This window comes from Takifugu flavidus, chromosome 3 (genome assembly GCF_003711565.1).
Source record: "Takifugu flavidus isolate HTHZ2018 chromosome 3, ASM371156v2, whole genome shotgun sequence".
NCBI classification, from domain to species: domain Eukaryota; kingdom Metazoa; phylum Chordata; class Actinopteri; order Tetraodontiformes; family Tetraodontidae; genus Takifugu; species Takifugu flavidus.
Window position 1 is genome coordinate 4,428,231 of NC_079522.1, and position 25,536 is coordinate 4,453,766.

Genomic DNA, 25,536 nt, shown 5'->3' on the forward strand with positions numbered 1-25,536 from the left:
CCTCCTCTCCAACGAGCCAGTCGGTCTGTCAATGCGCTGCGAGCGTCCGGGCAAGTCAAAGCTCCGGGATTTTTGGAGGCAGACAGACGACTGAGCTAAACGACCCACGTCCCGTCTCTCCGAGCGATGCGCCGCGGCGGACCGGCGTCTGTTTCCGAGGGGGGGCGACGCGCACAGCTCGCAGGCTCTGTTCTCTAACCACTGAACAAGTTTCACGTTTGCGCGGCTCGGATGCGCCCGCCGCGCTCCGCTGTGTAGTTTTCATATGTTTTGACTTTTGAATTCTCCTTTTTTTTCTCGGACTTACTGTCGACTGGGATTCACGTTTCCTCCTTTCTAAATCACCAACAAATCCGCCGTTGAGGGATTTGAGGATTTACCACCTGTGTGTTTCGTTAAAAGGAGTCGGGGGATCGTATTTGCTCACGGAGCGTCGCGTCTTTCTGAAGATGGAGCTCTGGACAGTTTTTCCGTTTTAAAGGCTACAGCTTCGGTCCCCCCCTCCCTGTCCAGTCCGATTTGATGGGAGATACATCCTCTTGCGAGAAAACAAGGTAATGGGAGAGAAATCACCCCGAGTCGGCGCAGAGAACAAGGGAACATTGTTCGGAAAGAGACAATTAGGGCGCACGGAGAGGCGGCAGAAATAGCTCCTGGGTAAGCTCTCAATTCGATTCCCGTGGAGTTGGATCCGAGCTGAGGACCGCTGCTTTGGGAGGAACGAGCACTAATGACACATTAAAGGCCAAAGTCATGGGATTGGCACTAAAATAGTCGGATCGCGGACGCGCAAAGGGAGAAAAAAAACCAACCCGCCGTTGGAGATCCAGACGCACGGATTGAGCGAGATTTCTTTTCAAATTCACGTCTGTGATTTGGCAGATTTCGACGGACTGTGGATCCATGAGGTGTTCTGCACCTTTTCACTTCACACTCTGACTGGCTCTACCTGAATCAGAACACCTCCTGTGCGCCAGAGTCGCTCTGCAGCTGCGCGTTTGCTTCGATTCCTCCTTTTCTTTCCGTTTTAAAGCCCCGAAAGTGTTTCTCGTCTCTTTCGAATGGGGCTACACATGCTGGGGGTCAGGGTTGAAATGGCGTGTCGAGGGAGTAGGAATGGATTTGGGATCCTGCTGATGTTCTTACTGGATTTACTGGGAACCGCAGCCAGTAACTTGGAGCCAATCTACTGGAATTCGTTAAACGAACGGTAAGGACCTTTCTCCATGCTTTAAAACTGCAGGTTTGACTTATATGTTGCTTATTATTCAACTTTAAACAGTTGATCTTCCTGTAACGTGGTGCGGAAAGCACATTGGCGTTGGTAATCTTACCTCAATGTGCAGGCCCGCCACAGCCCTCCTGAGAGGATTCCTTATTTTTACTACTATTCGGCCACTTCTTCCTACTTTTCCCTCCGAAGTCGCAGCCCTCCAACACCCCTGTTGATAATCTAATATGGCTCTAATATAAACAGTGTCACTCGATAAATGTGGGCACTTGAAGTTCCACAGCTGTTCCGAATTTGGAGCCGGTGGAGCCGCAGCTCGCCTTACTGGTGAACTGAATCGCACAGGAGCGAGTGTGCGGGGGATAATAAAGACCTGTGCGTGTGCGTGCGTGTGAGTGATTCTGGAATTGCTGTTGCTGGGTGACCTTGATTAAAGTCCAGACCCGGGGCCTGCAGGCCTCCCGTACGCATCCGCCGCCCTCCCTCCCTCCCTGTCGCCATCCCGAGCTCCGCCGTCGCTCTCATTTGCATTTTCCCCTCTTCCCTCCAGAGGAAGGTGTCGGGCATTAGCCGAGGAATTGTCATTTTAAACACCTTGCCGCTGTCTGGCCTTAACGACCGACATCGCTTCCCTCACACCTCCGCCAATTTTAACTGGCGTGTGAAAGGACACCTGGGGATGGGTGGCCGGGTGGAGGGTGACAGGAGAGGTACAAATCCTGACTTCTTGTCTGGGGATGAACTGGGGCCGGTGTGGTTCTTCAGCCTCATAAATGGAAAATGCAGACTCCCGGGGGATCCGCGTGAGCTCGACTACTTACTTTACTTCATGAAAGGACTACAAATGCGCCCAAAGTCTAGCTCACACCCCTGCCAGAGGCCGTTTGGGACGCCCTTGTGCTGCAGGCTGTGGCCTCCCCAGTTTCTCCCCTCCTTTACTGGTGCGATTTTGTGTGTGGCCTCCTGCTGTGGAGCCAGGCACGAAGCCCTTAATGAGGGCTTTTTGTCAGCAGTGGGCGGATTCGCCTGGCGGGGGAGTAACGGAACGGACGCTGAGCAGCTAACAGCTCGGGCTTTTGAGGCCTTCCAGGTGACTCTAGACTACTGTCTCCTAATAGAATTTAGTGTTGGTCGAGGGTCGGGGTGTGGGGAACGGCCAATTAGAGGGGGCCTGGGTCCATATTTGTTTCAGCTTTGCTAGCTCATATGTGTAAAATACAAAGCCCTTTGTACGCCGAGGCTTACTCAACGAAGCTCGCCATTCACCGTTAATCTGCTTAGTCATTCCTCGTGTTTATTTTTTCGGCCCTTTTAAGCGCTCTGGCACACTCACGCCTCCTCGGTATCTGTGCGACAAGACCACAACTTTGGTATCGGATGCCTCGGGGTGAGTTTGGCCGCGGGCCGGAACGTGCCGAGCGCTCACACGCACCCAGAATCTACTTCTGGAATAAAGAAAGCGTGCACGGTTCACGTCTTGTCCGCACCACCTGCAGGTACCCCCCCCCCCCCCTTCCACCTTCTCTGCCTCCATTTTCTCTTTGTGTTCCCGCTGTCGCTCATCCGGTCCTCTGTAGCTCCTCCCTGCTCCGGCACCTCCTGGTTCCTCACTTGAGGACCAGACGCGGCAAATTGGAGACACGTGTCCCAACCAGCTACCGATTAAAAAAAATTTGCTCACCCCCTTTGATTCTGCACGTGCAGGTGTGGCCGTCCCGGCCACAGGTTCAGACGCCGTCTCCAGTGGTCATTTTGTGGTTAAACGTGTGACCACACGGGGCAGAGTCGCTTTTCCAAAGTGAGGCTCCTTGTTCGCCCACGGGAAAAATTTTAAAAAGAAATGCAGAAATGTCCTGAAATCACAAAGTGACGGCTGTCAAGTCAATCATCGCGATCTTGACGGGTCCCCGCAGGAGCCGCGCAAATTATGTTATCAAAACCTTCCCGAGTCCCGAGTGCCGCGTCCAGCCTTTTATTGACTTCTCCATCAGGTGATATTACGACAGCCCGGAAGACAAAATGGAGACAAAGTTGCTGGAGAGTGGAGGTGGTTGCAAAGTGGTGGTACACGCCATCCTAATCCAAAGTAAATCAATAAAGGTTAAATCTCAAGTGCCAATACAGGTTCTGCTGGAGGAAGAGGGAATTGAACCGGAACGATCACCTTGGAAAGCGTTCCCCTTTAGACATAACTTCTCCTTATTACAGCAGCATCCCTGTTATTGGCCCTACACGGACACTTAATGAAAGATCGAATCTCGCCTCGCCGCTCGGCAGCACTGGCGACTCTTTCTCATCGCCACATTTTGCGGTTTCGCCCCCTTTTGTCTCATCAGGGTTGAGCAGTCGCCCCCTTCTGATCACATTCCTCTTTTCCCGCCTTTCTTCTCCGAGTAAACGGCTGTAGATTATTGTAAACGCCGGCTGAGGGTGGGCGTCTTCCCGCGCGGCGCTCCTGGTGACTTGTAATACAACTATTCCCCCTAAGATCTGCATTAAAATTTAATACCCCCTTCCTGTTTCTCAATAATTAATTAATCGCTGGCTAATTGGTGCCGCATAAAAGAGTAGCTAACTAGGCTAACTGTTTCAAGTGCAGAGGAAAAAAAAATCCACTCCACGACTAGAAATATTCTTGGAGAGGGCGAGGAATAAGTGTTAGTGGGTCAAAAAGAGTGTCGCGTCTAAGGAGCAGCATTCCAAAGCTCACTTATCGACCGCTGGTCCGTCAGAAACTCCACACCCGGTTTCACCTCCTGTAAATCCACCCGCAGGTCTCCCGCTCATGAATAATGCACGCCAGGCTCCTCTGGCCTGCCCGGATAAGTCAGCTGTGGTTGGGTGAACCTACACGCTTCCTTAGGCTAAATGATTAGCAAGTATCCACTGGGTGGTTGTTGTTTTTTTTTGTTTTTTGGTTTGAGGGGGAGTAAAAGCAGGAGCGCACACTGCGGAAAAGAGGAAGAAAGAATATGAACCTTCCCGCTCGAGCTGCCTGTAAAAGCAGCTTGTTCTCCTCCCACCTCCCGTTCCCTTGGTGTGTGTGTGTGTGTGTGTGTGTTTGTGTGTGTGTGTGTGTGTGTGTTTACGAGCTGAGGGGAACGGGAGCCGCGGAAGAGAGGTTTCAGCTGATCTTGCGGAACGGAAAAAGGCCGGGGGAAGCAGACGGAGAAGGCGGAATTCTCTCTCCTCAGGCTTTTCTGCGGGAATATTGGACATGCGGACGTTAGCAGATGTGCATAAATGATCCTCCGGGGGGGCCTCGACCTCCCCTCCCGCTCATGTCCGACATGTGCACGTGTGTGTGGTCCTAATGCGTCTCCTTTGTTGCGTGTGTAAGCGCGAGGAGGGCAGATGTGCTCGCGGGCACACGCAGGGGAGGTGATGGGAATTGGCAGGCGACAGGAAGCGCCGCTGCTCTCAGGATTCATTCATTATTCCATCACTCGTTTCTAAGTTTATTTGGCAGCGCCGGCGCTCATTCATCAACATCATAAGAGCTGCGAAAGCGTCGCCGTAAACATGCCGGGGTTAGCTAAAGAACTCATTTAGCCCCCCCCCCCCCCCCCCCGTCCCTGGGGGCTTTAGAAGTGACTTTGGGATTTTGGTAATTGTTAAAAGTGCTGATGACTGGGATGGAGGAGATTAAAAGCGTGTGCTTGGCTGAGCCGCTTCGGAACGCCGGAACACGGGCACGGAGCACGCAAACTTTCTACCACAGAAACATGCACACGCACGAAAGCGGCCGCCATCACGACGGCGCCGGTGCTGACGCTAATCCGGGGCTGTAGGTCTGAGGGGTCACATGTACGGGGGGGGGGGACCCGGAGCCCCGTACCCAGCCGACACACACATATTCACACATGCATACTCCAGGTTCTCATTAGCTTGCTTCACAGCACATCCAGCCTAAGCAGGATCAGGATCCTGGCAGCATTTGGACTGGACCAGGTCAATCCCCCCCCCACCCCACTCCCCCCCACTCCAGGCTGACACAGAACTGACTGGAGGGATCAGAAGCCCGCGATGAAAGCGTGCACGGAGGCCAGAGGGGGTCTACTACAAAGAGGCAACTTCTGTCACACAGCTCATCACCCCCCCCCCCCCCCCCCAGTCTTGTAGCACCGGGGCGGCACGCTGCACATTCCCACCGGTTCTCCTCACTGGTTTCTCAGGAGCCTCTGTGGCATCATTCCGGGTAAATGAGAAAGCAGCAGGGGGGAGTCGGCTCTGGTCTCATTTCATATTTGTATGTGTGGATGCTAGCGGGTGATGGGGGGGGGGGGGGCAGCCCCCGCCCCCGCCACATCTGCCCACAGCTGAACAATGAAACGCGTGTAAAGACCCACGTTCTCGGGCCGGTTCAGATGCCGCTGCCCTTGGCCGCGTTTTGATCCGTAACCGAGTTGGAAGGCCTCGTTTTCCCAAAGAGCCAGAAAAATCTGGCAAAACAACGCGAGTTATTTTGAATAATCACTCAACAGTCTGACCCGCTTTCCAAAAAAAGCAACCGGGAATTTTTTTTTCTTCACTCCCACTCGAAATTGTGTTTCAAAATACTGTCAAGCAGAGACTTCGGCCTCTGACGGTGGAACAGAGAAGTCCGAGGCTTCAGGGGCGTCGCTGGACGTTGGTTCACTTCCTCGTTTTGGTTCTCCGCCTGGTCCATTTGGAGACCGATGAACGTGGCCTTGGTGACCCCACCACAGGGGTCTGATGCTGATCCGAGAGCAGCCAAAAATGTGCTGCAACTCTTTGAAGACCCCTTTAGGTGTGTGTGCAGGTCTACGCTCGGTTGTGTGTATGCTAGTGCTTCTGTAGTCGTACTTTCAGCCCCGTCACCTTCTTTAAGAGCAGAACTCATCATCATTCCTGCTGATTGGACGCTGGCCTGGAATGAATTTGTTAGCGTCTGTTAAAGACGGATCGCCTGCCGGCGCAGGAGAGACAAACGAGACGCTTCTCCGGAGAGGCAGCTGTGCCTTGTCAAGTCCCCCCCCCCCCCCCCCCCGCCCGACCTGCAAACATCTCAGTGGCATCAGCGAAAGGGGCAGGAACAGAGGGGAAAGCGGGTGTCGTCGGGGCGAGACAAAGAGCAGACGAGGCGGCAAAGAGGCGGCGGGGTCAGGGGAGGGAGCGTGAAATTCGGCGAAGGAAATACGAGCGGGGTCGGAGACGGACAGGTGGGAGCGGGGAGAGTGACAGATGAGCGACGGGTCAACGGCGCGACTAGGTGCTTCCTGCTAGCATGCTTCCCAGCCCGCTCCTCATTCCTCATTACTGACACGTCCCATAATATTTATCCCTGTGAAGTCTAGCATGAAACCTGGTAAAGCTTTGAAGGAATTCGTCGACTTTTGGGCCAGAATGAGCTCTTTGATCGACTTAGCATGGAGCGATTAGGAGAATGGCAGCAGTTTCCTTTCTACAGTTCATATGATAAGGTGCTGCAATCACACACACACACACACACACACACACACACACACACTGTTTAAACAAACCATACACAGGACTCGGATAGATAGAAATCATGCCAAACGCCTCGTAGCGCCACGGACTGCTAATCGACTCAGTTCGCCAAAAGCTAAGTCGGAGGCTTAAAGACGTCTCCACCGTGGGATCAATATAAAAAGTTCATCTCATTCCGGGATGAAGTGTTTCCATTTCCATTTAGTGGTGCAACAATATTTCTTTTGCTTCTTTTTCCGACTTATCCTACCCCTTTTGATGCTCCTGCGTGTGAATAAAAGGATGATAATGCATCGAAATCGAGGAGGCGGATCACAGTCGCTGCACACTTGTGCTGGAAAATGAATTCCCGGCTCTTCTTCCTCATCCTCACAAGCACACGGGAACATTTGCAAGCTTTTCAGTCTGCTTTTCAGCGGCCAGGATCCATCATCCGACTTTGGAACGGGCCGAGAAATGTTGGTGGAGTAGTCGGCAGCTGTGTGCTGGAGTAGTAACAGGTGTCCTTTTCTTTGGGGACGTTACCTCACTCCTGCATTTGGCTAGCTGGGCGCTAGCGTACAAAGCTACAGATGGGTTTTCTTTGTGAGGAGGTTGGTTGGATCCTCCCGGCTGAGCTGTAGCGGTTCGGTCCCTGGTTAAGGAGCTGTAGCGGCCTGTTACTTGAAAGCATCTAAGCCTTGAGATAATCTTTGACCATTTACTTACAATAGGCCAGCGATGATCTTCGCGCTAAGAGGCTTTGGTGCGGAACCCGGTCCTCTCCTGAAGCCAGTCTTTAAACTTGTCCTGGGGAAAAAAAACGCACATTTAAAAAGAAAAATTAACTCCCAGTGCCTTGATTGTTTTTCAAGGCTTCACGCTTTTTTCTCTCTGGGTTCCTGTGTGTGCGTGTGCACAGAGGTAGAGTTCTAATTAGGAGGTAAAAGACCGTGCGGTGTCTGTAGTCCATCTGGCTTTGGCATTAGCCCATTACTCTCGCTGTCTGTGGGGGAAACGTTTGGCTAGCTCTGCAGGGAAACTCATGCTCCATTTCCAGGGCTCTGCCTTTAATACGCTTTAAGTCGGAATGACGTTAAAAATGCGAGATTAAGATGAAACGTTAGATTAATTCTCAGCTTTTCGGCGCAGGAGGCTTCGGTATTGCCGTCCTCTCATTTAGTAGGGATCACACGCGGGGATGAAAGCTAGCATACGCTGCCTGTTTTTCGCTGAAATTGTTTTTTGTGATTGAAACATTTCTCAGTCGGGAAGCTTGTCTCAAGCTCCGGATTGAACGTTTTACTGATGTTAAGGGGGGGGGGGGAGAGCAGAACCTATATTAATTTCAGTCTCTACATGAACCTCGGGATATTATTCTCTCAAGGGAAGGATTCAACAGGGGAAATAGGCTCTTTTTCTCTTTCTGTGCCGGGTTTTAGATGAAAAGATGAACAGCGCTCTCATGTCTTTGCATAATATATTTAGCCTCGGTTTCTACCGAAGTTTAAAAATCTGCCCCGCTGCAATGCAACGCGCCACATCCTGGGCGTAAACTGCAGCCTTTTATTATTTATGTTCCTCTTATCAAGCCAATCAATACCCGACTATGATAATATGTGCTAGCATACTCATTGCTACGATGACAGATATTTCAGAAAAGCTACAGCTCATGAAGTGGAACAGAATTAGCTTTCGGGCAACTCATGGTGTTATCCTCAATAAATACTTATATAATTGTGTGAGTGGGCTAATGTGAGCTAATCATAGCAAATATTAGCACGTGGTTGCGTCATGCTGGACTGGAGCATTAAAATATCAACAGTTCTCTTGTTTTTCTCTCTCTTCTGGGCTCAAGTCAGCAGTCGAGGAAATGGGCATTTTTGCCCCCAACAAGTGTTTCATCCTGACGCGACAATTTAGAGCCTAGCAAACAATTCGACACCTTTTCTTTCTTTCCTGCAGTGCAACTGGCATGCAAGCCCACGAGGGCCTGGTAACGAGATCCGCGTTGTAAAGTCGGGTGTTGAAATGGGTCGTAGAAGACCCGGCACGCCGCCACCCGATACCTCCGGGAGAAAAGACACTAAGCCCCTGTATTAGTTTTAATTCCTCTTTTTGTCTCACCTTTGTGTTCATGCATACATCCCTCACTCTTCCTTCTCCACTCTTGCCCTCCTCCCTCCGTTCCCTGTGAACAACAGCCCCCCCCCCCCCCCCCCCCCCCAAACACCCACCCACACACCTCCCTCCCCGGTGCTCACCCGCACTCGGCGGCCCGGCTTTCTCCGCACGCACCCTTGCCCCTCTCGTCTGTGAAAACCCGTCCACTTCTCCGCTCTAATCCCCCCGTCGTTCCTTTTGTCCCCCCCCCCACCCCACCCCACCCTCGCTGCTTTGGCTCACCACCAGTCCCGAATTTCTCCTTCCACACATCGAAGTAGTTATCACGTTACAGCTCGTTGGCAGACAGTAAAATTTATTCCCTCTTTTGTTAATTATTATTCCCCCCCCCCCCCCGAAGTCGGTCGCTTTTGTCTTTGGCTTCTTTGTGGGTGGGATTCTTTTTTTTTATTTTATTTGATGTTGAAGCCTGTTTTTTTCCCTCCTCGCTCATCACAGCGCGGCAGTAAATAGGTCCTCTGTAGCGGAGACCAGATGAATAATCATGATTGGCCGTCGCTGCGGCGTGAAAGCAATTAGGATGTGACTGCGAACGGTGGCCGGGGCGTGCACGTGCACACCCCCGCGTCCGTGCACAGCCTGGAAATCAGAGCGCCGTTTTGTCACTAGGCTGACTTCACGCTAACTTCCTGTCCAGAGTTCTTTTGTGGGTCTTGTTCGTCATTGGAGGCAGCTGTACCTCAGGTCTCGGGATGCCGGGGGGGGGGGGGGGAACAGATGGAGGGCCTCCTTTCTTCCCTCCTTTCTTCCCTCCTTTCTTCCCTCCTTTCATCTTCCTTCCGTCACTCTTTCCTCCAAAAAACTGGAGAATGCTGGTGCAGAACGGACAGGAGAGTGGTGACAAAAGCACCACTCTTGATGGTTGTGCTTCAGTTTCCTGCTGATGGAGGATGTGTTGGGGGGGGGGGGTGTCATGGTTGGAGTCAGCGTACCAAAACGTGCCCTGATTTGGATCTTGTGCCCACTTCTCCAGAAATGCGGTTGTGTTTTGTTGAGCAACAGGGTGAGAAGGTGCTAGCATACCGCGCTACGAGAGCACTATGACGAGGACTCGTCTGTGCACCTCGGCACCTCGGCCTCCGCAACCGCCCAAGCGGCTTCCTGGAAGGACGGGACGCTTCCCTGACAGCGCTCGGCATGTTTGCGGGCTCGAATGCAGCTGCCATCCAAATTCATATCGCCTCCCAGTTCTACGGCGCTCCCATTTGGGTCCAGCCCATCTGGAGCCGGAGTCTTGGGTGGGCCGCACGTATACGCGGCGTGTGCGCACAGCTGAGGACCGCGGCGCTTCCCGTCCCTGGCGTGTGTGTTCTGGCAGTTGCTTAATTGCCCGGTATCATCTTAATGCCTTCGGGCCTTAATATAGCAGCTGAACTGTGTCAGCGTTGCGTTCAAGTGCTGGAATTCATCAGTATTTTTCCCCGTCAGCTCCGTTTGATCGGGAACGTTAGCGCTCGGCCCACTCGATAATCGGAGCTAAAAAAAAAAAGATTTTGCTCAAGTGCTTCCGAACCCTTAAGAGCGACTTTTCGAGTGCATGAGCTCGCAGGTATTTCCCCACGTGGGTTTGCACTTGCCGTTGTTTGCTAAGCAACACGGTAACGGAACCGGACCTCTGGGAAGGGGAGCAGAAAGTGGCCCGGACCACTTGACCTCAGCAGGGACCAGGGTGACGGCAGGGCTGATGAGGTGCTGATGAGGGGGTGGGGGGGTACACCAGTGGAGAGATAATCCCTCCAGTCACGACGGCCCCGTGTGCGCTAATGTGGCGCGCTGGGCTGTCAATCACTCAACAAAGCTGTCTGCAGGGGGATTATGAACCCCCCCCGCCCCCCCGCCCCTCTCTTCACCTCCCACCCTCCGCTTCCTCGCCCTCCACAGCCAAACCCGTCTCTGCCTTTCGCAGAGTCCACTTGTCCCTCCGTCCCCTCGCAACAAAGTGCATCTTTTCTTCCGCCATTTTTTTGCTTTGCTGACTGGAGCTTAGTTTATCTCCAGCGTTCCACCCGTCCCCCCCCCCCCCCCCCCCCCCCCCGTCCTCCGTAAGCCCCGTTTCTGTCCGTCCAAAGCGCCTCTCGCTCTATCTCGCCGTCCCACCCGTGTGTTCCTGCTCACCTGCAACAGAGACAGGTGTGTGTGTGTGAGTGTGTGTGTGTGTGTGTGTGTGTGTGTGTGTGTGTGTGTGTGTGTGTGTGTGTGTGTGTGTTCGGACAAACCCGGTCAACAGCGATAGCACTTGTTTCCTTATGTTGACGCCACTTTGCTGCTCTCTCCACGCCGTTTATCGACACTGGACTAAAAATGTCCTAATGTGAGAAAACGTACTTTTATAACTTGATAAAATACTTTTATTATGATTCTGAAATTACTTTAGTAATTAATTACTTTCTTGTTATAAAACCTATTTGGGCCCCAATCATCATCCGTAGTGAAGATATTTCTATTTTCATCTCGTTCTATTGTGTTATTAAGATGTATTTCTATCTTAAGTAGATATGATGTGTTTAAGACTCATCCTGAGGGAACTGGCATATTATCAGGGTGTGTGCGTGTATGTGTGTGTGTGTGTGTTGGGGGGGGGCAGAAAAAGAGGAAAAGAAGAGTGAAGTTGAGACAAAAAGAGGTCAAACTGGATTACAGGTGGGCGAACGGGTTGAAGCAGGCGACGAGTGACAGTTAGCCAGAGCGCCGACAGACGTTTCAGATAAACAGATGGAGAGATAGTTGGCGAGGTGTGTGTGTGTGTGTGTGTGTGGGGGGGGGGGATTAATAGAGGGTGACTGCAGGAGGAGGGGCCTCTGTCAACGCCTGCGGGGGCTACGTCTGGTGGCATTCGCCGTCGTGGCGGCGCTGTTGGGCAGCACAGATAAGAGGCAGCTACAAGCTGTTTGGCACATTTGCAGGAGAGGCAACATTTAGCAGCCAGGCTCTCAGGGGTCAAAGGTCACCGACCTTGGAAAAACAAAAAAAACAACGTTTATCCCGCAGAGCTCCTTTTCCAGCGACATTTCCAGGATTTTTTAACTCTCAGGAATTGATTAGTCTGCCCTAATCCTATAAATAATCTGGCCGCTTTAATCCGACATCGTGCAGTCGGCGGCGCATCAGGCAAATCAAGATTAAAGGTTTCTGCCGTTTCCATAGCAACTTTTAATTAAAGTTGTGTTTAATGTCAGCTCGGTATTAACGTCCTCTGTTTTTATGGTGGTTATTGCTTTTCTGTACAGATTAGTCTCAGCCTCCCAGTCCAAGCTTGAGTGGTTTTTAACCACATTTATGTTTATTGATTCAAATTTGAAACAATAAACATGAACGTGTTTAAAACCGTTGACACGGCGTTTGTTTCCCTGCTTTCGTGGCTCGGATTTACCCCGAAAACGATTCAATGAAGGAACAGATTCCCCTGCAGAGACGCAGCAGAATTCCAGCAGATCGATGAAGAGACGCTGGGATTGAAGCGACGTTAATTCGCTCCGTCAAGACTTGACAACGATGACAAATGAAAGGAAGGGGGGGGGGGGGTAACGTGGGGGACGGGGTTGTTATCTCGCCGACGGCCCGACGGGTTTTAACAGCTGTATTATCTCGCGTATCTTATATTGGATTAGGCCTCAGCCTTTCACACATGTCGCACTTTGATTGATGCTCTGATTAAAGGCCACCAGCAGAGATGGGGGGGGGGGGACATGTAGTGGTGTATCGGGCTTCTCAAGGATGGGTTAGCGAAGCCAAGCTAAGTGGAGACTTGTCTCTTCATTCCCAGTTGAAAGCACCGTTAGCCTGTTTTCCCACCGATAGTCGTTTATTTATGGAGGCGCCGCTGCGGTTTTCGTTTTGCAGCTGGTGCTAGCTAACAATAGCGCCGTGCTAATTGCAGTCACCTTAGCTGGAATGCTGCTGGAAGCTTCGCGGGATATTTCACAAATGAGATCAGAGGTGTGCAGTTGCGCCGTGGGGGTTCGAATCGCGGTCTTGCTGTGTGGCGTTTGCATGTTCTCCTCCATGTCTGTAACACACCCCCCCCTCCCCCACCAGCCCCCCACATCTGGGCAATGGGTGACGTGGTGACTCCCCAGGGACGCCACTAATGTTAGAAGGAAACGGTAACGGGCTATTGCTGCTATTTTTCCTGTGCTTTCATGTGGTGGCTAATGCTAACTTAGCTTGAACTCTTCTTCGTGGGCTGTGGGCTGCTATTGCGATTAGCCACATCACCTCTGGACGCTGCAGTTTGGGGGCTTAACAGCTATGGCAACAGTTACAGCCCCCCCCCCCCCCCAGCTGCAGCAGGGAGGTCAAGGTCAGAGGTCAGAGGACGCCTGAGATACATCTCTGCCGCACCCCCCTTTCGAAATCCTCCCTCGTTCAACAAAAGAGACTCGGCAGGTAATTTGCGTGCGGGTAATACACGTGTCTCTCATTAGCCGTTCGCGCCTGAGAATGAATAATTCTTTGATAAAATTCCTAATTTGCTGCGAGCGCACGCTGCTCGGGCTCACGGCTTGAACTCCTGGTTCAAGCGTGGAGTAGAGGAGGGTGGAACGGGGGGGTGGGGGGGGTAGAAGGGAGGAGAAGATGAAGCGTCTCCGTGCGACTCTGTTCTGTTGGGCTCTCACCTGCTCTCACCCGCTGTCTCTGTCCAGACCTCACGTCCTCGCCCCCCCCCCACCGTCTGTTTGTTGCTTCCATCCCTCTCTTTTCTTTTTCTTTCTCGCCAGCGCGGGGGGAAAAAAATTCAGACGAGCAAACCTGTGACCCCAAACACACACGCGCACTCCCAGAATGTCCTCACTGTGCTAGTAGAATGCGAGAACACACACACACAAATCCGAGTGAGTAATAGAATCAAGGAATGCAAAGATAAAGCGTAGAAAGGGGGGAACAAAGGGATAAAACAGACCGAGAGGGATTGAGAGCTCCATATTATTAATTTAGCTGGAAAAGAGAGTGGGGGGGGTTCTTTAAATCCCTCCCCCTATGCTGTCTCTTCCATAGAGCTCCAGCGTGGCACACAATGGAGAGATTGGAGCGGGGGGGGTCGCGATAATCCACCCAGCTGTATGAGTTAACTGTTTCACAGCCCTGACTTTCCTCCCTCCCTCGCCTCCACCTTCGCTCTCGCCCCCTCTCATTCCGCCTCTCCTCCTTCATCTCTATCCCTCCATCCCTCCTGTCGCTCCTCCATCTCTCTCTCTGTGGGCTCCCTCCCTTAATCCTCCGGCATTTCTTCCAGACCTATAGACCAGAATAAACCTGCCAAGCACACACACACACACACACACACACACACACACGCGCGCGGTTCATGTGTCCTACATACATGCCAGTGTATGATGTCACCGCGGCCACGGGTGTGTGTTCACAGTTGGCAGCACCAGTTGCCCGGTGAATCTGGCAGCGCCGCTCTCGCCTCCTCTGGCAGGGAGAAGAAGGCCGGCGTCCCACGGCGAGGGATTACACCGACTCAAGCACGCAGAAGCGACGCGGCCGACCCGTTCAGGGCGGCTCCCCTGGTCCAGATACCCCCCCACCACGTGGATTAACGTTACGAGACGGAAGAGTTACAGGAGTTGTTGAAAGGGAAATTGAAAAAGGCTGAATTTGGGGGGGGGGGTCGATGTTTATGTTGATGCCAGAGCTGCGACGGAGGACTGTTGCTAATTATAGTTCAGATGCTCTGCTACTTCTCCCTACGTCACAGTAATACACAGTTATTTCAGTGTGTTTTCCATACGTTAGCATCACAAGTGCAGGCAGAGATGCTTTTAGTTGGGGGGGGGGGGTTAATGGCCGTCTGTTTTAGTGCAGTAGTATTTCACCTTGGTGTGTTTATTTTGAGCATAATCACCAGACTGGTCCAGCGAACTGCAGGTGCTGGAACTGGACGGACTCCAGTGGCCCGTTACTGCGAAGTGTTCCTTTGTCTCTGAAGAAAGATGGCAGGGGGATGGGGGGGGGGACCCAGGTCCTTTGTCTGAACCTGATTGATAGCTGTGTCTGACCTTTAGCACCTTTTGTGAAATCTAAGAAGTCGTTCCTCTCGCCTCATATTTAGTCATCTCACTCTCTCTCTCTCTCTCTCTCTCTCTCTCTCTCTCTCTCTCTCTCTCTCTGTCTCACACACTCACACACACACACACGAACACACATCCTTGTACTGCTACCGGTGAAAGGACACGGGCATAATACTATCGCCATTGCAACTCATAGCCCAGTCCTTATCCTAATCTTAAACCTCCAGTAAACCCATTTCCAATCAAATCTTAACCCTCAAGTGGCCCTCTGAAATGATGAAGCAGCCAAAATGCCCTGATTTCCCACATGTCCTCACTTTGTCAGTGAAACGTGTATTGCGGTCCTCAATGCTTAGCACACACACACACATACGTGTTTTCCTCTCCCTGGAAACCCAATTCTGTCTTTTCTTCCCCCCTTTCAAAACCTCCCAATTACAGCCACTCCATTTTCCACCTCTCTTCTTCTCCTCCCTCTGTTCTTAACGGGCAATCTTGTTAATGTCAGGAGAACGACCCCCCCACACCCACCCTTCCCCTCACTTACTCGTAGGAATGAAGAAAACAGAGTTTGGTTGAGGTGAAGTTGGACATTGTGACGGAATCTTGCCCACCGAGGGTGGAATAGTTGCACTGTTGCACCTGTCAGCCATCTTTACATAATCCCGCTAGCATCTCAGCTGCGTGTGGTCATGGGTGGGTGGGGGGGGGTAGATTGAGCAGCGTTAAACCATTGAAACCTGTAAATAATTCAGTGGATCCATTCATGGAAACATTATAATTCTGAGTGTGAATTACTCTCCCTTTTTACCCTCAGGCACATATCTCACTTTAGCCAAAGGCCTCATGGGAGATTAGAGGGAGTAAATACCAAGAAAACCCAGAATGACTTATGAACCAGGCGGAGCGGTCAGACATGCCGGCGGGATGCGGCACCCCAGACTTCACCGGGCCAAACAGAGACGTTTTAAATCATTCCAGTTTAATTGGTGCAGGCTTTCACACTTCATATCGCCACGTCCGTCTTCTTCTTCTCAAGCTTTATTGACATTCTGTTACAGACACTGCAGAATGTTGACAGAAAAAGGCCTTCGGTGCGTCTGGGTTTGATTGTAAAGAGACACTTAGTTCAGTGTTAACGGAAATGTGCCAATAAAACCTATTAGCAACAGTTGCGCGGCATAATGAAAACCCATATCATAAATATGCATCAGCACAAATCTGCTTTTAATTTAATGTCCAGAGCAATCCAAGACTCCTGAATCACAGTAATAAAATGTTCACGTTCTTGTCAAACAACCAATATTCTGAGTAGCATAAAGGCTTTACGGAAACACTGAAATTCCTCGTCTCGACACAAGGATTCCCCTCCGGCAGCCTTAATATTTCTCATTCAGCCAACAAATCAGCCGTCCAGACTGATGCAGAGGTGCGTGAACCACCTACACGAAGGGAGTAATTCCTCCTATAGCTCCCCAGAAGACGCTACGCAACAGCGGTGCAATTGCTAATGACGCAAGGCTAAAAGCCACACTAGCGATTCATGTTTTTATTCAGCGCTTCCCTCTGAAGTCAGACTATCAAAACGGCTTTTAATAAACACAAAGAAGCCTCTTTGTTTTAATTCACCCTTATGAGTGAAAGTCATCTTTTTAACTCGCCCGCTGTCGCCACGGCATTGATGCAATCGCTCAAAGTCAACTCCGGTTTACTTTAATCAGGCACTCGCCTGGAAGAGGAAGGCAGGCGCCTTCAGGAACGAGATAAACCTCGAATTTATGTCGACGTATACGGCTCCGCCAAGCATGTAAGTTCCGTCCGAAAACATTAAGTGTTGCGGGCCGGCGGTATATCGCGGAATGCTCCTTTAATCCGCCGCTGCCTTAAAAGATTTTCTCAACCGAACACGTCCTTCCGACAGGAGCTGAAGTTCTGGCGAAGCCAGGTTGGAGTCGTCGTGGGGCGTGCGTGTGTGGGATAGGGGCTGTTGGTTGTGAGTGGGAGGTGAGCTAGCATGGAGCATTAGTTTCGCTCGAGCTGACGTGTTAATTAGCCAGCCGGGTGTGTAGATAATTAACGAGAATCATGATTAATGACTGTACAGTACGCACGGTTAAGGCGTAACGCGTCGCGCTGATAAGAATGTCGGAAGAGGATCGCCGGCTCTTTACCCGGACGCCTGCTGCGCGTCCGTGTGTCGGCGTGCAATTTCCACGTTGAAACTGCACGCGTGGGTTTGCACGTTTGCTGATGCGTGCTTGGCCAGGCACAGGCGACGAGTTAACAGGCATGGCAGTCGTTGGGCCTAATGACAGACTGCAGTAGGTCGGGGGGCGTTTATCACGTCAAAACATGCTGCCAGAGCTGCCCGCCGATGCCAGATTACAAGGAGGACCTCACACGTGTAACAACAGCGCCCGGGAAGACGGCTAAATCGATCTGTTGTTCTTCTGCCTGCATTTACATTCGAAGAACCGGGAAGAAACCATTCCCTCTGAAGTCATATTTGTCTGTAATCAAGCTCTTAAAGTTCAGGAAGATTATTTCAAAGAGCGTCCAATAAAAATCAACTCGTTTTGCTTACTTTCCAAAATGGGTCCAGTCATTCCTCTTGACTGCGGCCCACGACCAATATTGCTTCAAGATGCAGGCACTTTGGAGTCGATTTTCGAGTGGAAATTGGTAGAAATGTTCTGGCTGTGTTGCCAGATGGCAGAAGATTTGAGGACGCCGCTGAGACAGACATTTCTAATAAAATAAGCGAGAAAGCAGCTAACCCAAACTTTGACCGTTTGTTTGCTAGGCTAGTGCCGCGGGCCAAAACTGTGCACAAACAAACGTAATGCCGATCCAATCTCCAAAAGTTTGTCAGCTAATCCTGAAGCCTCAAATGTCAGATGTGTCCTTAATCATCTAGTTAGTGCTAAAACTTCTTTTTTAACAAACGCATGCGGTGAATTATTACTTTAAGTCCTCAAAGATAAAGCCCTAGCATTTAATTCCATTATGCATCTAATACCCAGTTGTAAAACATTTTTCTTTAATTAACAGAAAGTAAATGCAACATAATAATTAATCATTGAAGGATTGATCCCTGCTGAAAAGGCCAAACAAAAGCTGAGTTCAGCTTCTTAATATGCTGATGATTAACTTTTCTCTTGTGTCGCGGTAGCCGGTTGAAACGTGCAGCCTGAGCATATCTGCTGTTTTGGAAACTTGTAATTAGCATCATAATCAGAATTTAAACTCAAAAACAGTATTTTTAATGTATGTGGGGAAACCGTGAGTGTTGATCTCCGGTGGTACGATCACCCAATGAGATTTCAAATCTGATAACGATAACGAAAAAGAACTTGGCACATTACGCAATTTTTTTAAAGCCTTATCTTAAATTCCCTGCCAGAGTGGGATCAGACTAGACGAGAATCCGAATTTAATATTAGAGTTAAACACTGTGCAGATTACTTTTTTCCTTCTGATTCTTTTATTGGAGAAGTTTGGAGAGAGGCAAGAGCTGATCTCAGAGATGAGAGAGCTCCGGGAAGCATCAACACGCACTCAGAAATTCCAGCTGGCCTCTGTTAACTAAGTAAAATAAGACAAATGTGTATCTGGTAAATAGGAGTATCCACGAAACAGCAAACATGACGGTCTGGGATGAGGAGGAATGCACTGAACAAACAACAAGGCGGTCCACAATGCCCAGTGAGGCCCAGCGTTGATGAGCAATTTGTTAGCTATGAATGCTAACTCGGCAGTGACATCAGCGCCGGTGGCCAAGGGTGATTTGACCGCTGACCGTTCTCACAATCGAGGCCTTGACCTCCCATTGGTGCTTCCTGCAACTTATGATGTTATCTTGCCCAATGAGGATCAGGAACACTGTGGGGTGGGGTGGGGAGGGGGGGTGGGGGGGGCTCAGTGCAGGGGGGGTGGTTATGGGGGCTGACATACCACCGCTGCTTGCACTGTGTGTATGTGTGCGTGTTAATCTGCTTTGTGTGGTAGAACGCACCATCAGCACCCGGGCCTGACCTCTAACTCCTAACCTCAAACACAGGAGATGCCTTTTGCTTTGCACCCCCCCCCCCCCCTTCCCCCCCGCACCAGCCGCGAGCAGAGGGTGTTTTATTTCCATGGCATGCACGCATCCTTGCTCTGGAAAGGAAGATGTGAGGCGAGCAAAGAGGAGGAGACGTGGCAAAACCGTCTTCTGCCTCTGCTCTCGCCTCTCTCCGATGAGGAGACAAATGGCTACTGTCATCCACGAGAGGCTGGAGAAGGCAGCTCGCGCTCACGCCGCCTTTGTCTTTGGACTGTGTGTTTGAGCGTGGATGACAAAGGCCATTTTCACGCTCGGCGTCTATCTCTGTCACCTCCTCTTACTCTAAACCTCTGTCCTCCAAGCTGCCCCCTTCTCGCTGTCCTCTCCGTCATGCTGAATCTGCCACATCTTTAGTCACGCTTTAGCCTTTTTCTTTCGCGCCTCCCCCGCTGCGCCACCACAGCATCCTGGCATCCAACCACTGGCTTTGTCAACTTGCTAACACTCATCTGTCTTCTCTGGATGGACTTCTAAACCCGCTAACTTTCTACACCAACTCAATCACCCACTAGTGGTCAGCTGCAGTAAAGCCATTAGCTACTTTAGTTATCGTTTAAGGTATGAATCAAACTAGTGTTTCTAATGAAAGAGTTCCCACAAGTCCAATGTTTTGATTTTGGTCTTCATCCTGCAAACGCTAATCTGGTTCAGGGTCAGAGGGCTGGCAGCCTCAGCAGGGAGGCCTATACATACAGGAGATGTAATCTCTCCAGAGTGTCCAAGGTCTGCCCCGGGGTCTCCTCCCGGATGGACTGGAGCTCCTTATCCCAGTTTGATAAATGCTAATGCTAAATCCAGGGTAATCCACCAGGGACTGACTCGCTCTTTCTCACACACTTGTATCATTATGTTTCTTCTATTTTTGAACTTCCCTTTTTTTTTACATCATCAGTCATCCAAAGTTGCACCTGTTTACAAGCCTGCTGCTTCCTCTTCTCACTATCCTTACGCTCACTGCTAGCTGTCAATCAGCCAGGCACAGGGGCTTCATTTTTCCCCTGCCGACATCAACAACCCGGGCACAGCTCTGTCTAGGCCTTCAATGGAGGCTTCGAGATTTCAGGCGGCTACAGAGGGAGACCCTCGCGGAGAAACGGGAGGACTACTCTCTCATCATCAGCCAATAGTCTCTCCGGAGTTCCCCTGAAACAAAGGGAAGAATAAAACGGTATTTTTAGCCCCTTTCATTTTTCATTAGCATAATGATTTGGGCTTTGTTGTATCATTTCATGTATATTTGTGTGTGAGAGCGGCTGCTTGTGTTGCATCGCTGCGTTCTCCACACGGGAGCCCAGAGGTTGAAAAGGAGTGCACACACACACACACACACACACACACACATGTATACGTGTGCACTGCAAATCAGTTATACTCATCCCCAGTCGTTCCTCCTGTCTATTTATTCCTCGATTCATCCGGTTCTTTATTTATTTTACACACTACTTCCTAATGCAAATAGGTTTGGCTGCTCCCCGCCGAACTCTGGGAGCAACACAGGCCCAGAATGTGTAGATTCGTGAGTGTGTGTGTGTGTGTGAGAGAGGGAAAAAGACACAGTGAGTAATAGAGCCCAAGTCCTTATCTGTCACCAGAGAGCTGCCTAGCTCTCTCTCTGCTGTCAATCATCCAGCCCTGGAGACAAACACTCCGCTTCAAACGCAGTCACAGAAAGAGAGCGGATGAACGATGGTTGATGGGAGGGAAAACAGAGGGGGGAGAGAGGGATGGATAAGAAATGGATAGGAAGAAAGAGTGCAGTGGTGAAGGGAGGAACATGAAGGACAAAAGGATAGACGCCAGGATAAAAGTGTGTTGAGGAGGGCGGGAGGAGGACAGGTGGGCTTTATTTCCTCCGGCTCTGTTGTGTGTTCCTCGGGCCCCGCAGGTAAACTGGGGCTGGGGGAGGGTGGGAAGGGCCTGAAGAACTTTAAAACACTTCACCTGCATGAATTAGACAGGCCTCTTGAAAATACCCGGGCGACTATTGAAAAAGCCACTCTTTGCAAAGTAAAGTGGGATCCAAGTGGCGACGGTACGTGCACGGACGTGCTCGAGCACACGCCTACACCGCCTCTCAAACTCTCGTGTGCAAGGGCCATTGCGGCGGAAGCGCTGTCCTGACACACTTCAATACCGTGAGAGGAGAGGATAAGAATTTGAATGCTCCACCGTTCGGCTCGTCTACGAGGCTAGCTAACCAACGACCCTTCCGTCTTGATGAAGCATCCCAGCTACAACAGATACTAACTGTTGACTTTAGCGTGGGTCTCCGCAACCCCCGAGTCAAGCCGGGACTGCCAGCCCGGCACATTCCCATAAGCCTTTTAAAGCTTCCTTCTGCCGAGAAGAAAGGGAGGCGTTTGGATGGAAGACGGGAGGCTCGAAAGCCAAAGAGGACGGGGGGGGGGGGGAATCGAGAGGCAGCAGCAAGAAGGGTCTGAGCCCCAAATCGCTTCAAGATGCGTTCCAGTGGAGCCGGAGCAACTGAGAGGGAGTCGGCCCTGTGGGGAAAGCGAGTGGAAGCCAGTTTCCCATTTCAAATGGTGGATTAAACAGCAGTGATACACAGGACTCCTGTCAGGATACACGCAGTAAACACCCACATATCACCAGACTTATATACTTAGAAACTCTTTGTTTGGTGGATAATAACTCCCTTATATCGAACTTTATCATGAACTCCAACACATAAAACCAAAGCAAAGCAACAAACGCTCCAACATCCATTTAGAACGTAAATCCAATATTCCAGTCTGGAATATATCTTTGAGCAGAGACGGACGGATGGAAGTACTAGTTTAGGAGATGACAGTTGCTTCTTGAATTGCACACATTTGTGCCACATGGAGAACTTGTTTGGTGGTCACCATATCCAAACAGCACCGTGCACCCATCATCAGTCACTGGTTTAAAACCCACCTTTTCCATTGCTTCTTGATGAGCCTGGCTTAAACTTCCACCAGAATCTTTGTCCCGATGAACATTTAGGTCCTTGAGTGGTACGTGCGGACGTAGTCACCAGTCTTATCATTCCGTGTCGGGTTCGTGCACAAATAAACATCCTCTCGGACTCGGCAGCTCTGCTAAAAAGCGAGATTCATCCCAGTAGTCCCGCATTCTTGATGGCCCTCTGGGACCTCCTATGGATTCCGCTCCTCTCCTGACACTGTGGCCTGCCTGAGCTCAGGCTGAGTCCCCTGGAGCTAAAGTTTCAGACTCCCTGCACCCCGTGGCCTCTCCAGAGCAAGGTTGAACCTCTACTCACACACTCTTGTGCGCGAACTGCTTGTTTGAGCACATGTGGATGCGGTCAAACGCACATCCAGTGGAGGTTTGGAAGGAGCAGAAGGCGAAAGAGGTGACCCACACTTTGGCGGGTCAGAGCCTCACCTCACCCCCCCACTCCCACAGGGAGGACTTGTGTGTGTCTAAGAGTGAGAGCATGAGAGCCAGCGCTTGCATTTTAACCTCTATGCCTCCAGAGCCCCGAGCAGGCTAATTCAATTAGCACCGATGTTGAAGGGAACGAGTCAAAATTTCCCAGGTTCCTTCACAGCAGACACAGATTGTCATCCACACGTGTCATCAAAAGATATATTTAAACATATTAAAGGCCTCAGTGGGAGATTTAAGGGGACTGCATGGTGTGTAGCTGTGTCTCTCAAGGGTCTCCTTTAGCCTCTGTTGAGAGGTTCACGATCATTGTATCCATTTACGAATCTGCCCCCTCACACACACACACACACACACACACACACACACACACACACACATTCACCAGCTGTCAGGACCCGCACCGCTCCATCACCGCTCACCTCCACTAGACCACCTTAATGGGACCAATCCAGACTGCAGCAAATCATCCCGAGTACATGCTGAAAAGCGGGGGAGGAGAGGTGAGGGAGACGGGCGAGGGAGCGGGGGAAAAAACAACGATTTAAGGCGGAAAGAAAAGGCAGCGCACATGTAGCGTAGCTCCGAGGGCGGGCGTCGACAAACCGATTTTTGCGTTGGTGATCCCCCAGAGGAAGAGCATTATGCTGGCTTTATGGCTGCTGGTTAGCACGTGTTATGATGTTTATTTTGAGACCGAAGCGTGAAATACTGCCAGCAGGAAAGGACACAGTGGAAGATTGGCAAAACGGTTATGGAGGGGGAAAAAAAACAACAATGCACCCTATTTTAGCCTGCAATGATTCGGATAAATTGATAGAAACGGCGGAATAAGAAGTCACATTCACATTAAATGTTCCTCAAAGTATCCCCCTGGATCATTGGATTTGAATAAGATATGGAAGTTTGTTTTCCTTTTTCCCCCCCTTTCATTAGTCTTGCTAGCATCTTAGCGTTCCGACTTCTGAGGCGGAAGTCACACCGACGCATAGGAGAGATCGGTCAGGAGAAGGAGGGAAAAACAGAGCGGAACTCTTCAAGCAAATGTTTGAAGAAGCTACGAACAAAAGCGGCGAGATGGAAGCGCAGGAGAGAAGAGCGACGACTGCAACGACAGAGACGGGGGGGGGGGGGGGGGGGGTGTTGCTCGAGAAAGTTTCTGTTGACCTGAATTTTGCCGCATTGTTCGCGTCTGTTCAAAGGGAAGCCTTCCTGCACCGATAGGTCGTCTTCGCCGCACAGCTACAAGTTTCAGCTTAATGCGATTCGCTCATCTGCCGCATTGTATCAGAGAGAATGTGGTGAACACAGCAGGAGTGCAGCAACAAGGGAGATGAAGGGCGAGAGTGTGTGAGAGTGTGTGTGTGTGTGTGGGTGCGCGCGTGCTCTTTGCAAATGAAAAATAACCCAGTAAGCTTGCGTCCCATGTCTCCGTGCCTTTACTGGGTGTGATATGCAGTGGATGTGACACCGACGCTACAGCATTCTGGGCCACCTCCGGTGTGTGTGTGTGTGTGTGTGTGTGTGTGTGTGTGTGTGAGATGGCGACAAGGACGCGGCTACCTTCAGAATCCCCATGATGCCATCTATCCAAGCACAGTTGTGACTGCCACCCCTCTCTCTCTGTTCACATCATTAATGTCTCTCTATCCCCTACCCACCCACCCCCTGCCGCCCCCCCTCTCTCGCCCCCCCCCCCCCCCCTCCCCCCCCCCCCCCCCCCTTCCCCCCCTCGCCGCCCTCCCTCTCTCGCCATATGGAAAACGTTACCTCTGTTGTCGTTACTCACCGACATTCCTGAGGGCTTTCGGTTGATGCCGCTCCGTGTTCGTGCTGCGTTCAGGAGCATCTTTCATCGCGTTTCTTTTTCAACACGGATTTTTGGCAGGTTTATTTCCAGAAGCTGCACAGATTAGCATTTTTATCTGCCGGAATACGGCAGGAATAACTTTTCTTTGGCCGAAAATACAGCGGTTAAATAAAACTTGCATGTATTTAAACACTAAGCTTCAGTACAACATTAAATACTTGAGCATTTCCATTTTCTGATCACTGAAGCCGCCGCTCTGCTACATTTCAGAGGCAAATATTGATATTCCACATACATTTTTAAAAATAAGACTCTGAAAATATGACATTTGATTTCACCTCCAGGCAGTATAAATATTTGGTGTTACGAAAGATGAATTTTCAGTTATTGGAACTGGAAATTTTTCTGTTTTTATTAGCAGACAGGTTTAAACACTCAAAACTCACTTATATCTTCAAGAAAAGTCTTTTACCTCATTTTAAAAAGTTTGTCCTCTTCAATTGTCAGAAAATATCTTTTCATAGCAAAAAGCCGGTTTTTCAACTTTGAGAACAATGTTATCCTAGACTATTTTACCAACTGTTGTGAAATAGTCTGTTTCTTTAGGGTTTCCTGCATTCTGCTGCCCAGTAAGTTTGGAAAGTATCTTCAGAATTCCACCAGAATATTAAATAAACGCTTCCTGTTCAGAGAAAAGTCTCCCTTTCTGCAGCTTTTTAGACCAATTCACCCCCAAGTGGGGTCGAACGCATTAAACCTTCTTTACAACACAAAAATGCTGGTAAATAATCAGATTATGTCCTTTTTTTCCCGACTCAATGGATGATAATGCATAAATAGTTTTTTAAAACGAGAGGAGCTTTTGGGCTCGCTGAACTTGGGTCTCCTCCACGGTTTCATCCATAAGCAGGGAGAGCGATCCGGGCCAGACCTTCTGCAGAGCCTCAAACGCTCATCAATTTCAATTACACCCCCCCCCCCCCCCCCCCCATCTCCTACAAATGTATCTCTATCACTTGCCCGGCTCCATACACACACTCAAAGAGTGCTTTCTCCAGGGTATATGGTTCTTTAATGAAGACAGTAATAATGATTATGGATAGTTTAAAAGGCTCCGTCTGCTCTTTGCACTGACGGAGGCAGAGGCTGCGGGTGCGCGCGCATGCAGAGTCCCAGTTCCATGATGCTGAATTTCAGAGAATTTGAATCCGAGAATATTCCGAAAGGACTGGCATTGAGCTAATTGCATCACATCATTCATCTGGAGTGTTGGCGTTAGCTTTAGCGGGGCTTCAAGAGGTACTTTAAGTCTTTTTTTTAAAGATAAAGCTGCAAAGCTAGCACAGTG

The 25,536-nt window shown here is 50.4% G+C and overlaps 1 protein-coding gene across 1 annotated transcript in view; it reads left to right on the forward strand.

The window, feature by feature from the left end:
- efnb3b (ephrin-B3b) overlaps nt 1–25,536 on the forward strand; it is a 62,151-nt gene continuing 36,615 nt past the window's right edge. Inside the window, exon 1 of the mRNA XM_057026953.1 lies at nt 1–1,210. Coding sequence (XP_056882933.1) covers nt 1,062–1,210 — 149 coding nt within the window. The 5' untranslated portion in view covers nt 1–1,061. The remainder of the gene's footprint in view (nt 1,211–25,536) is intronic.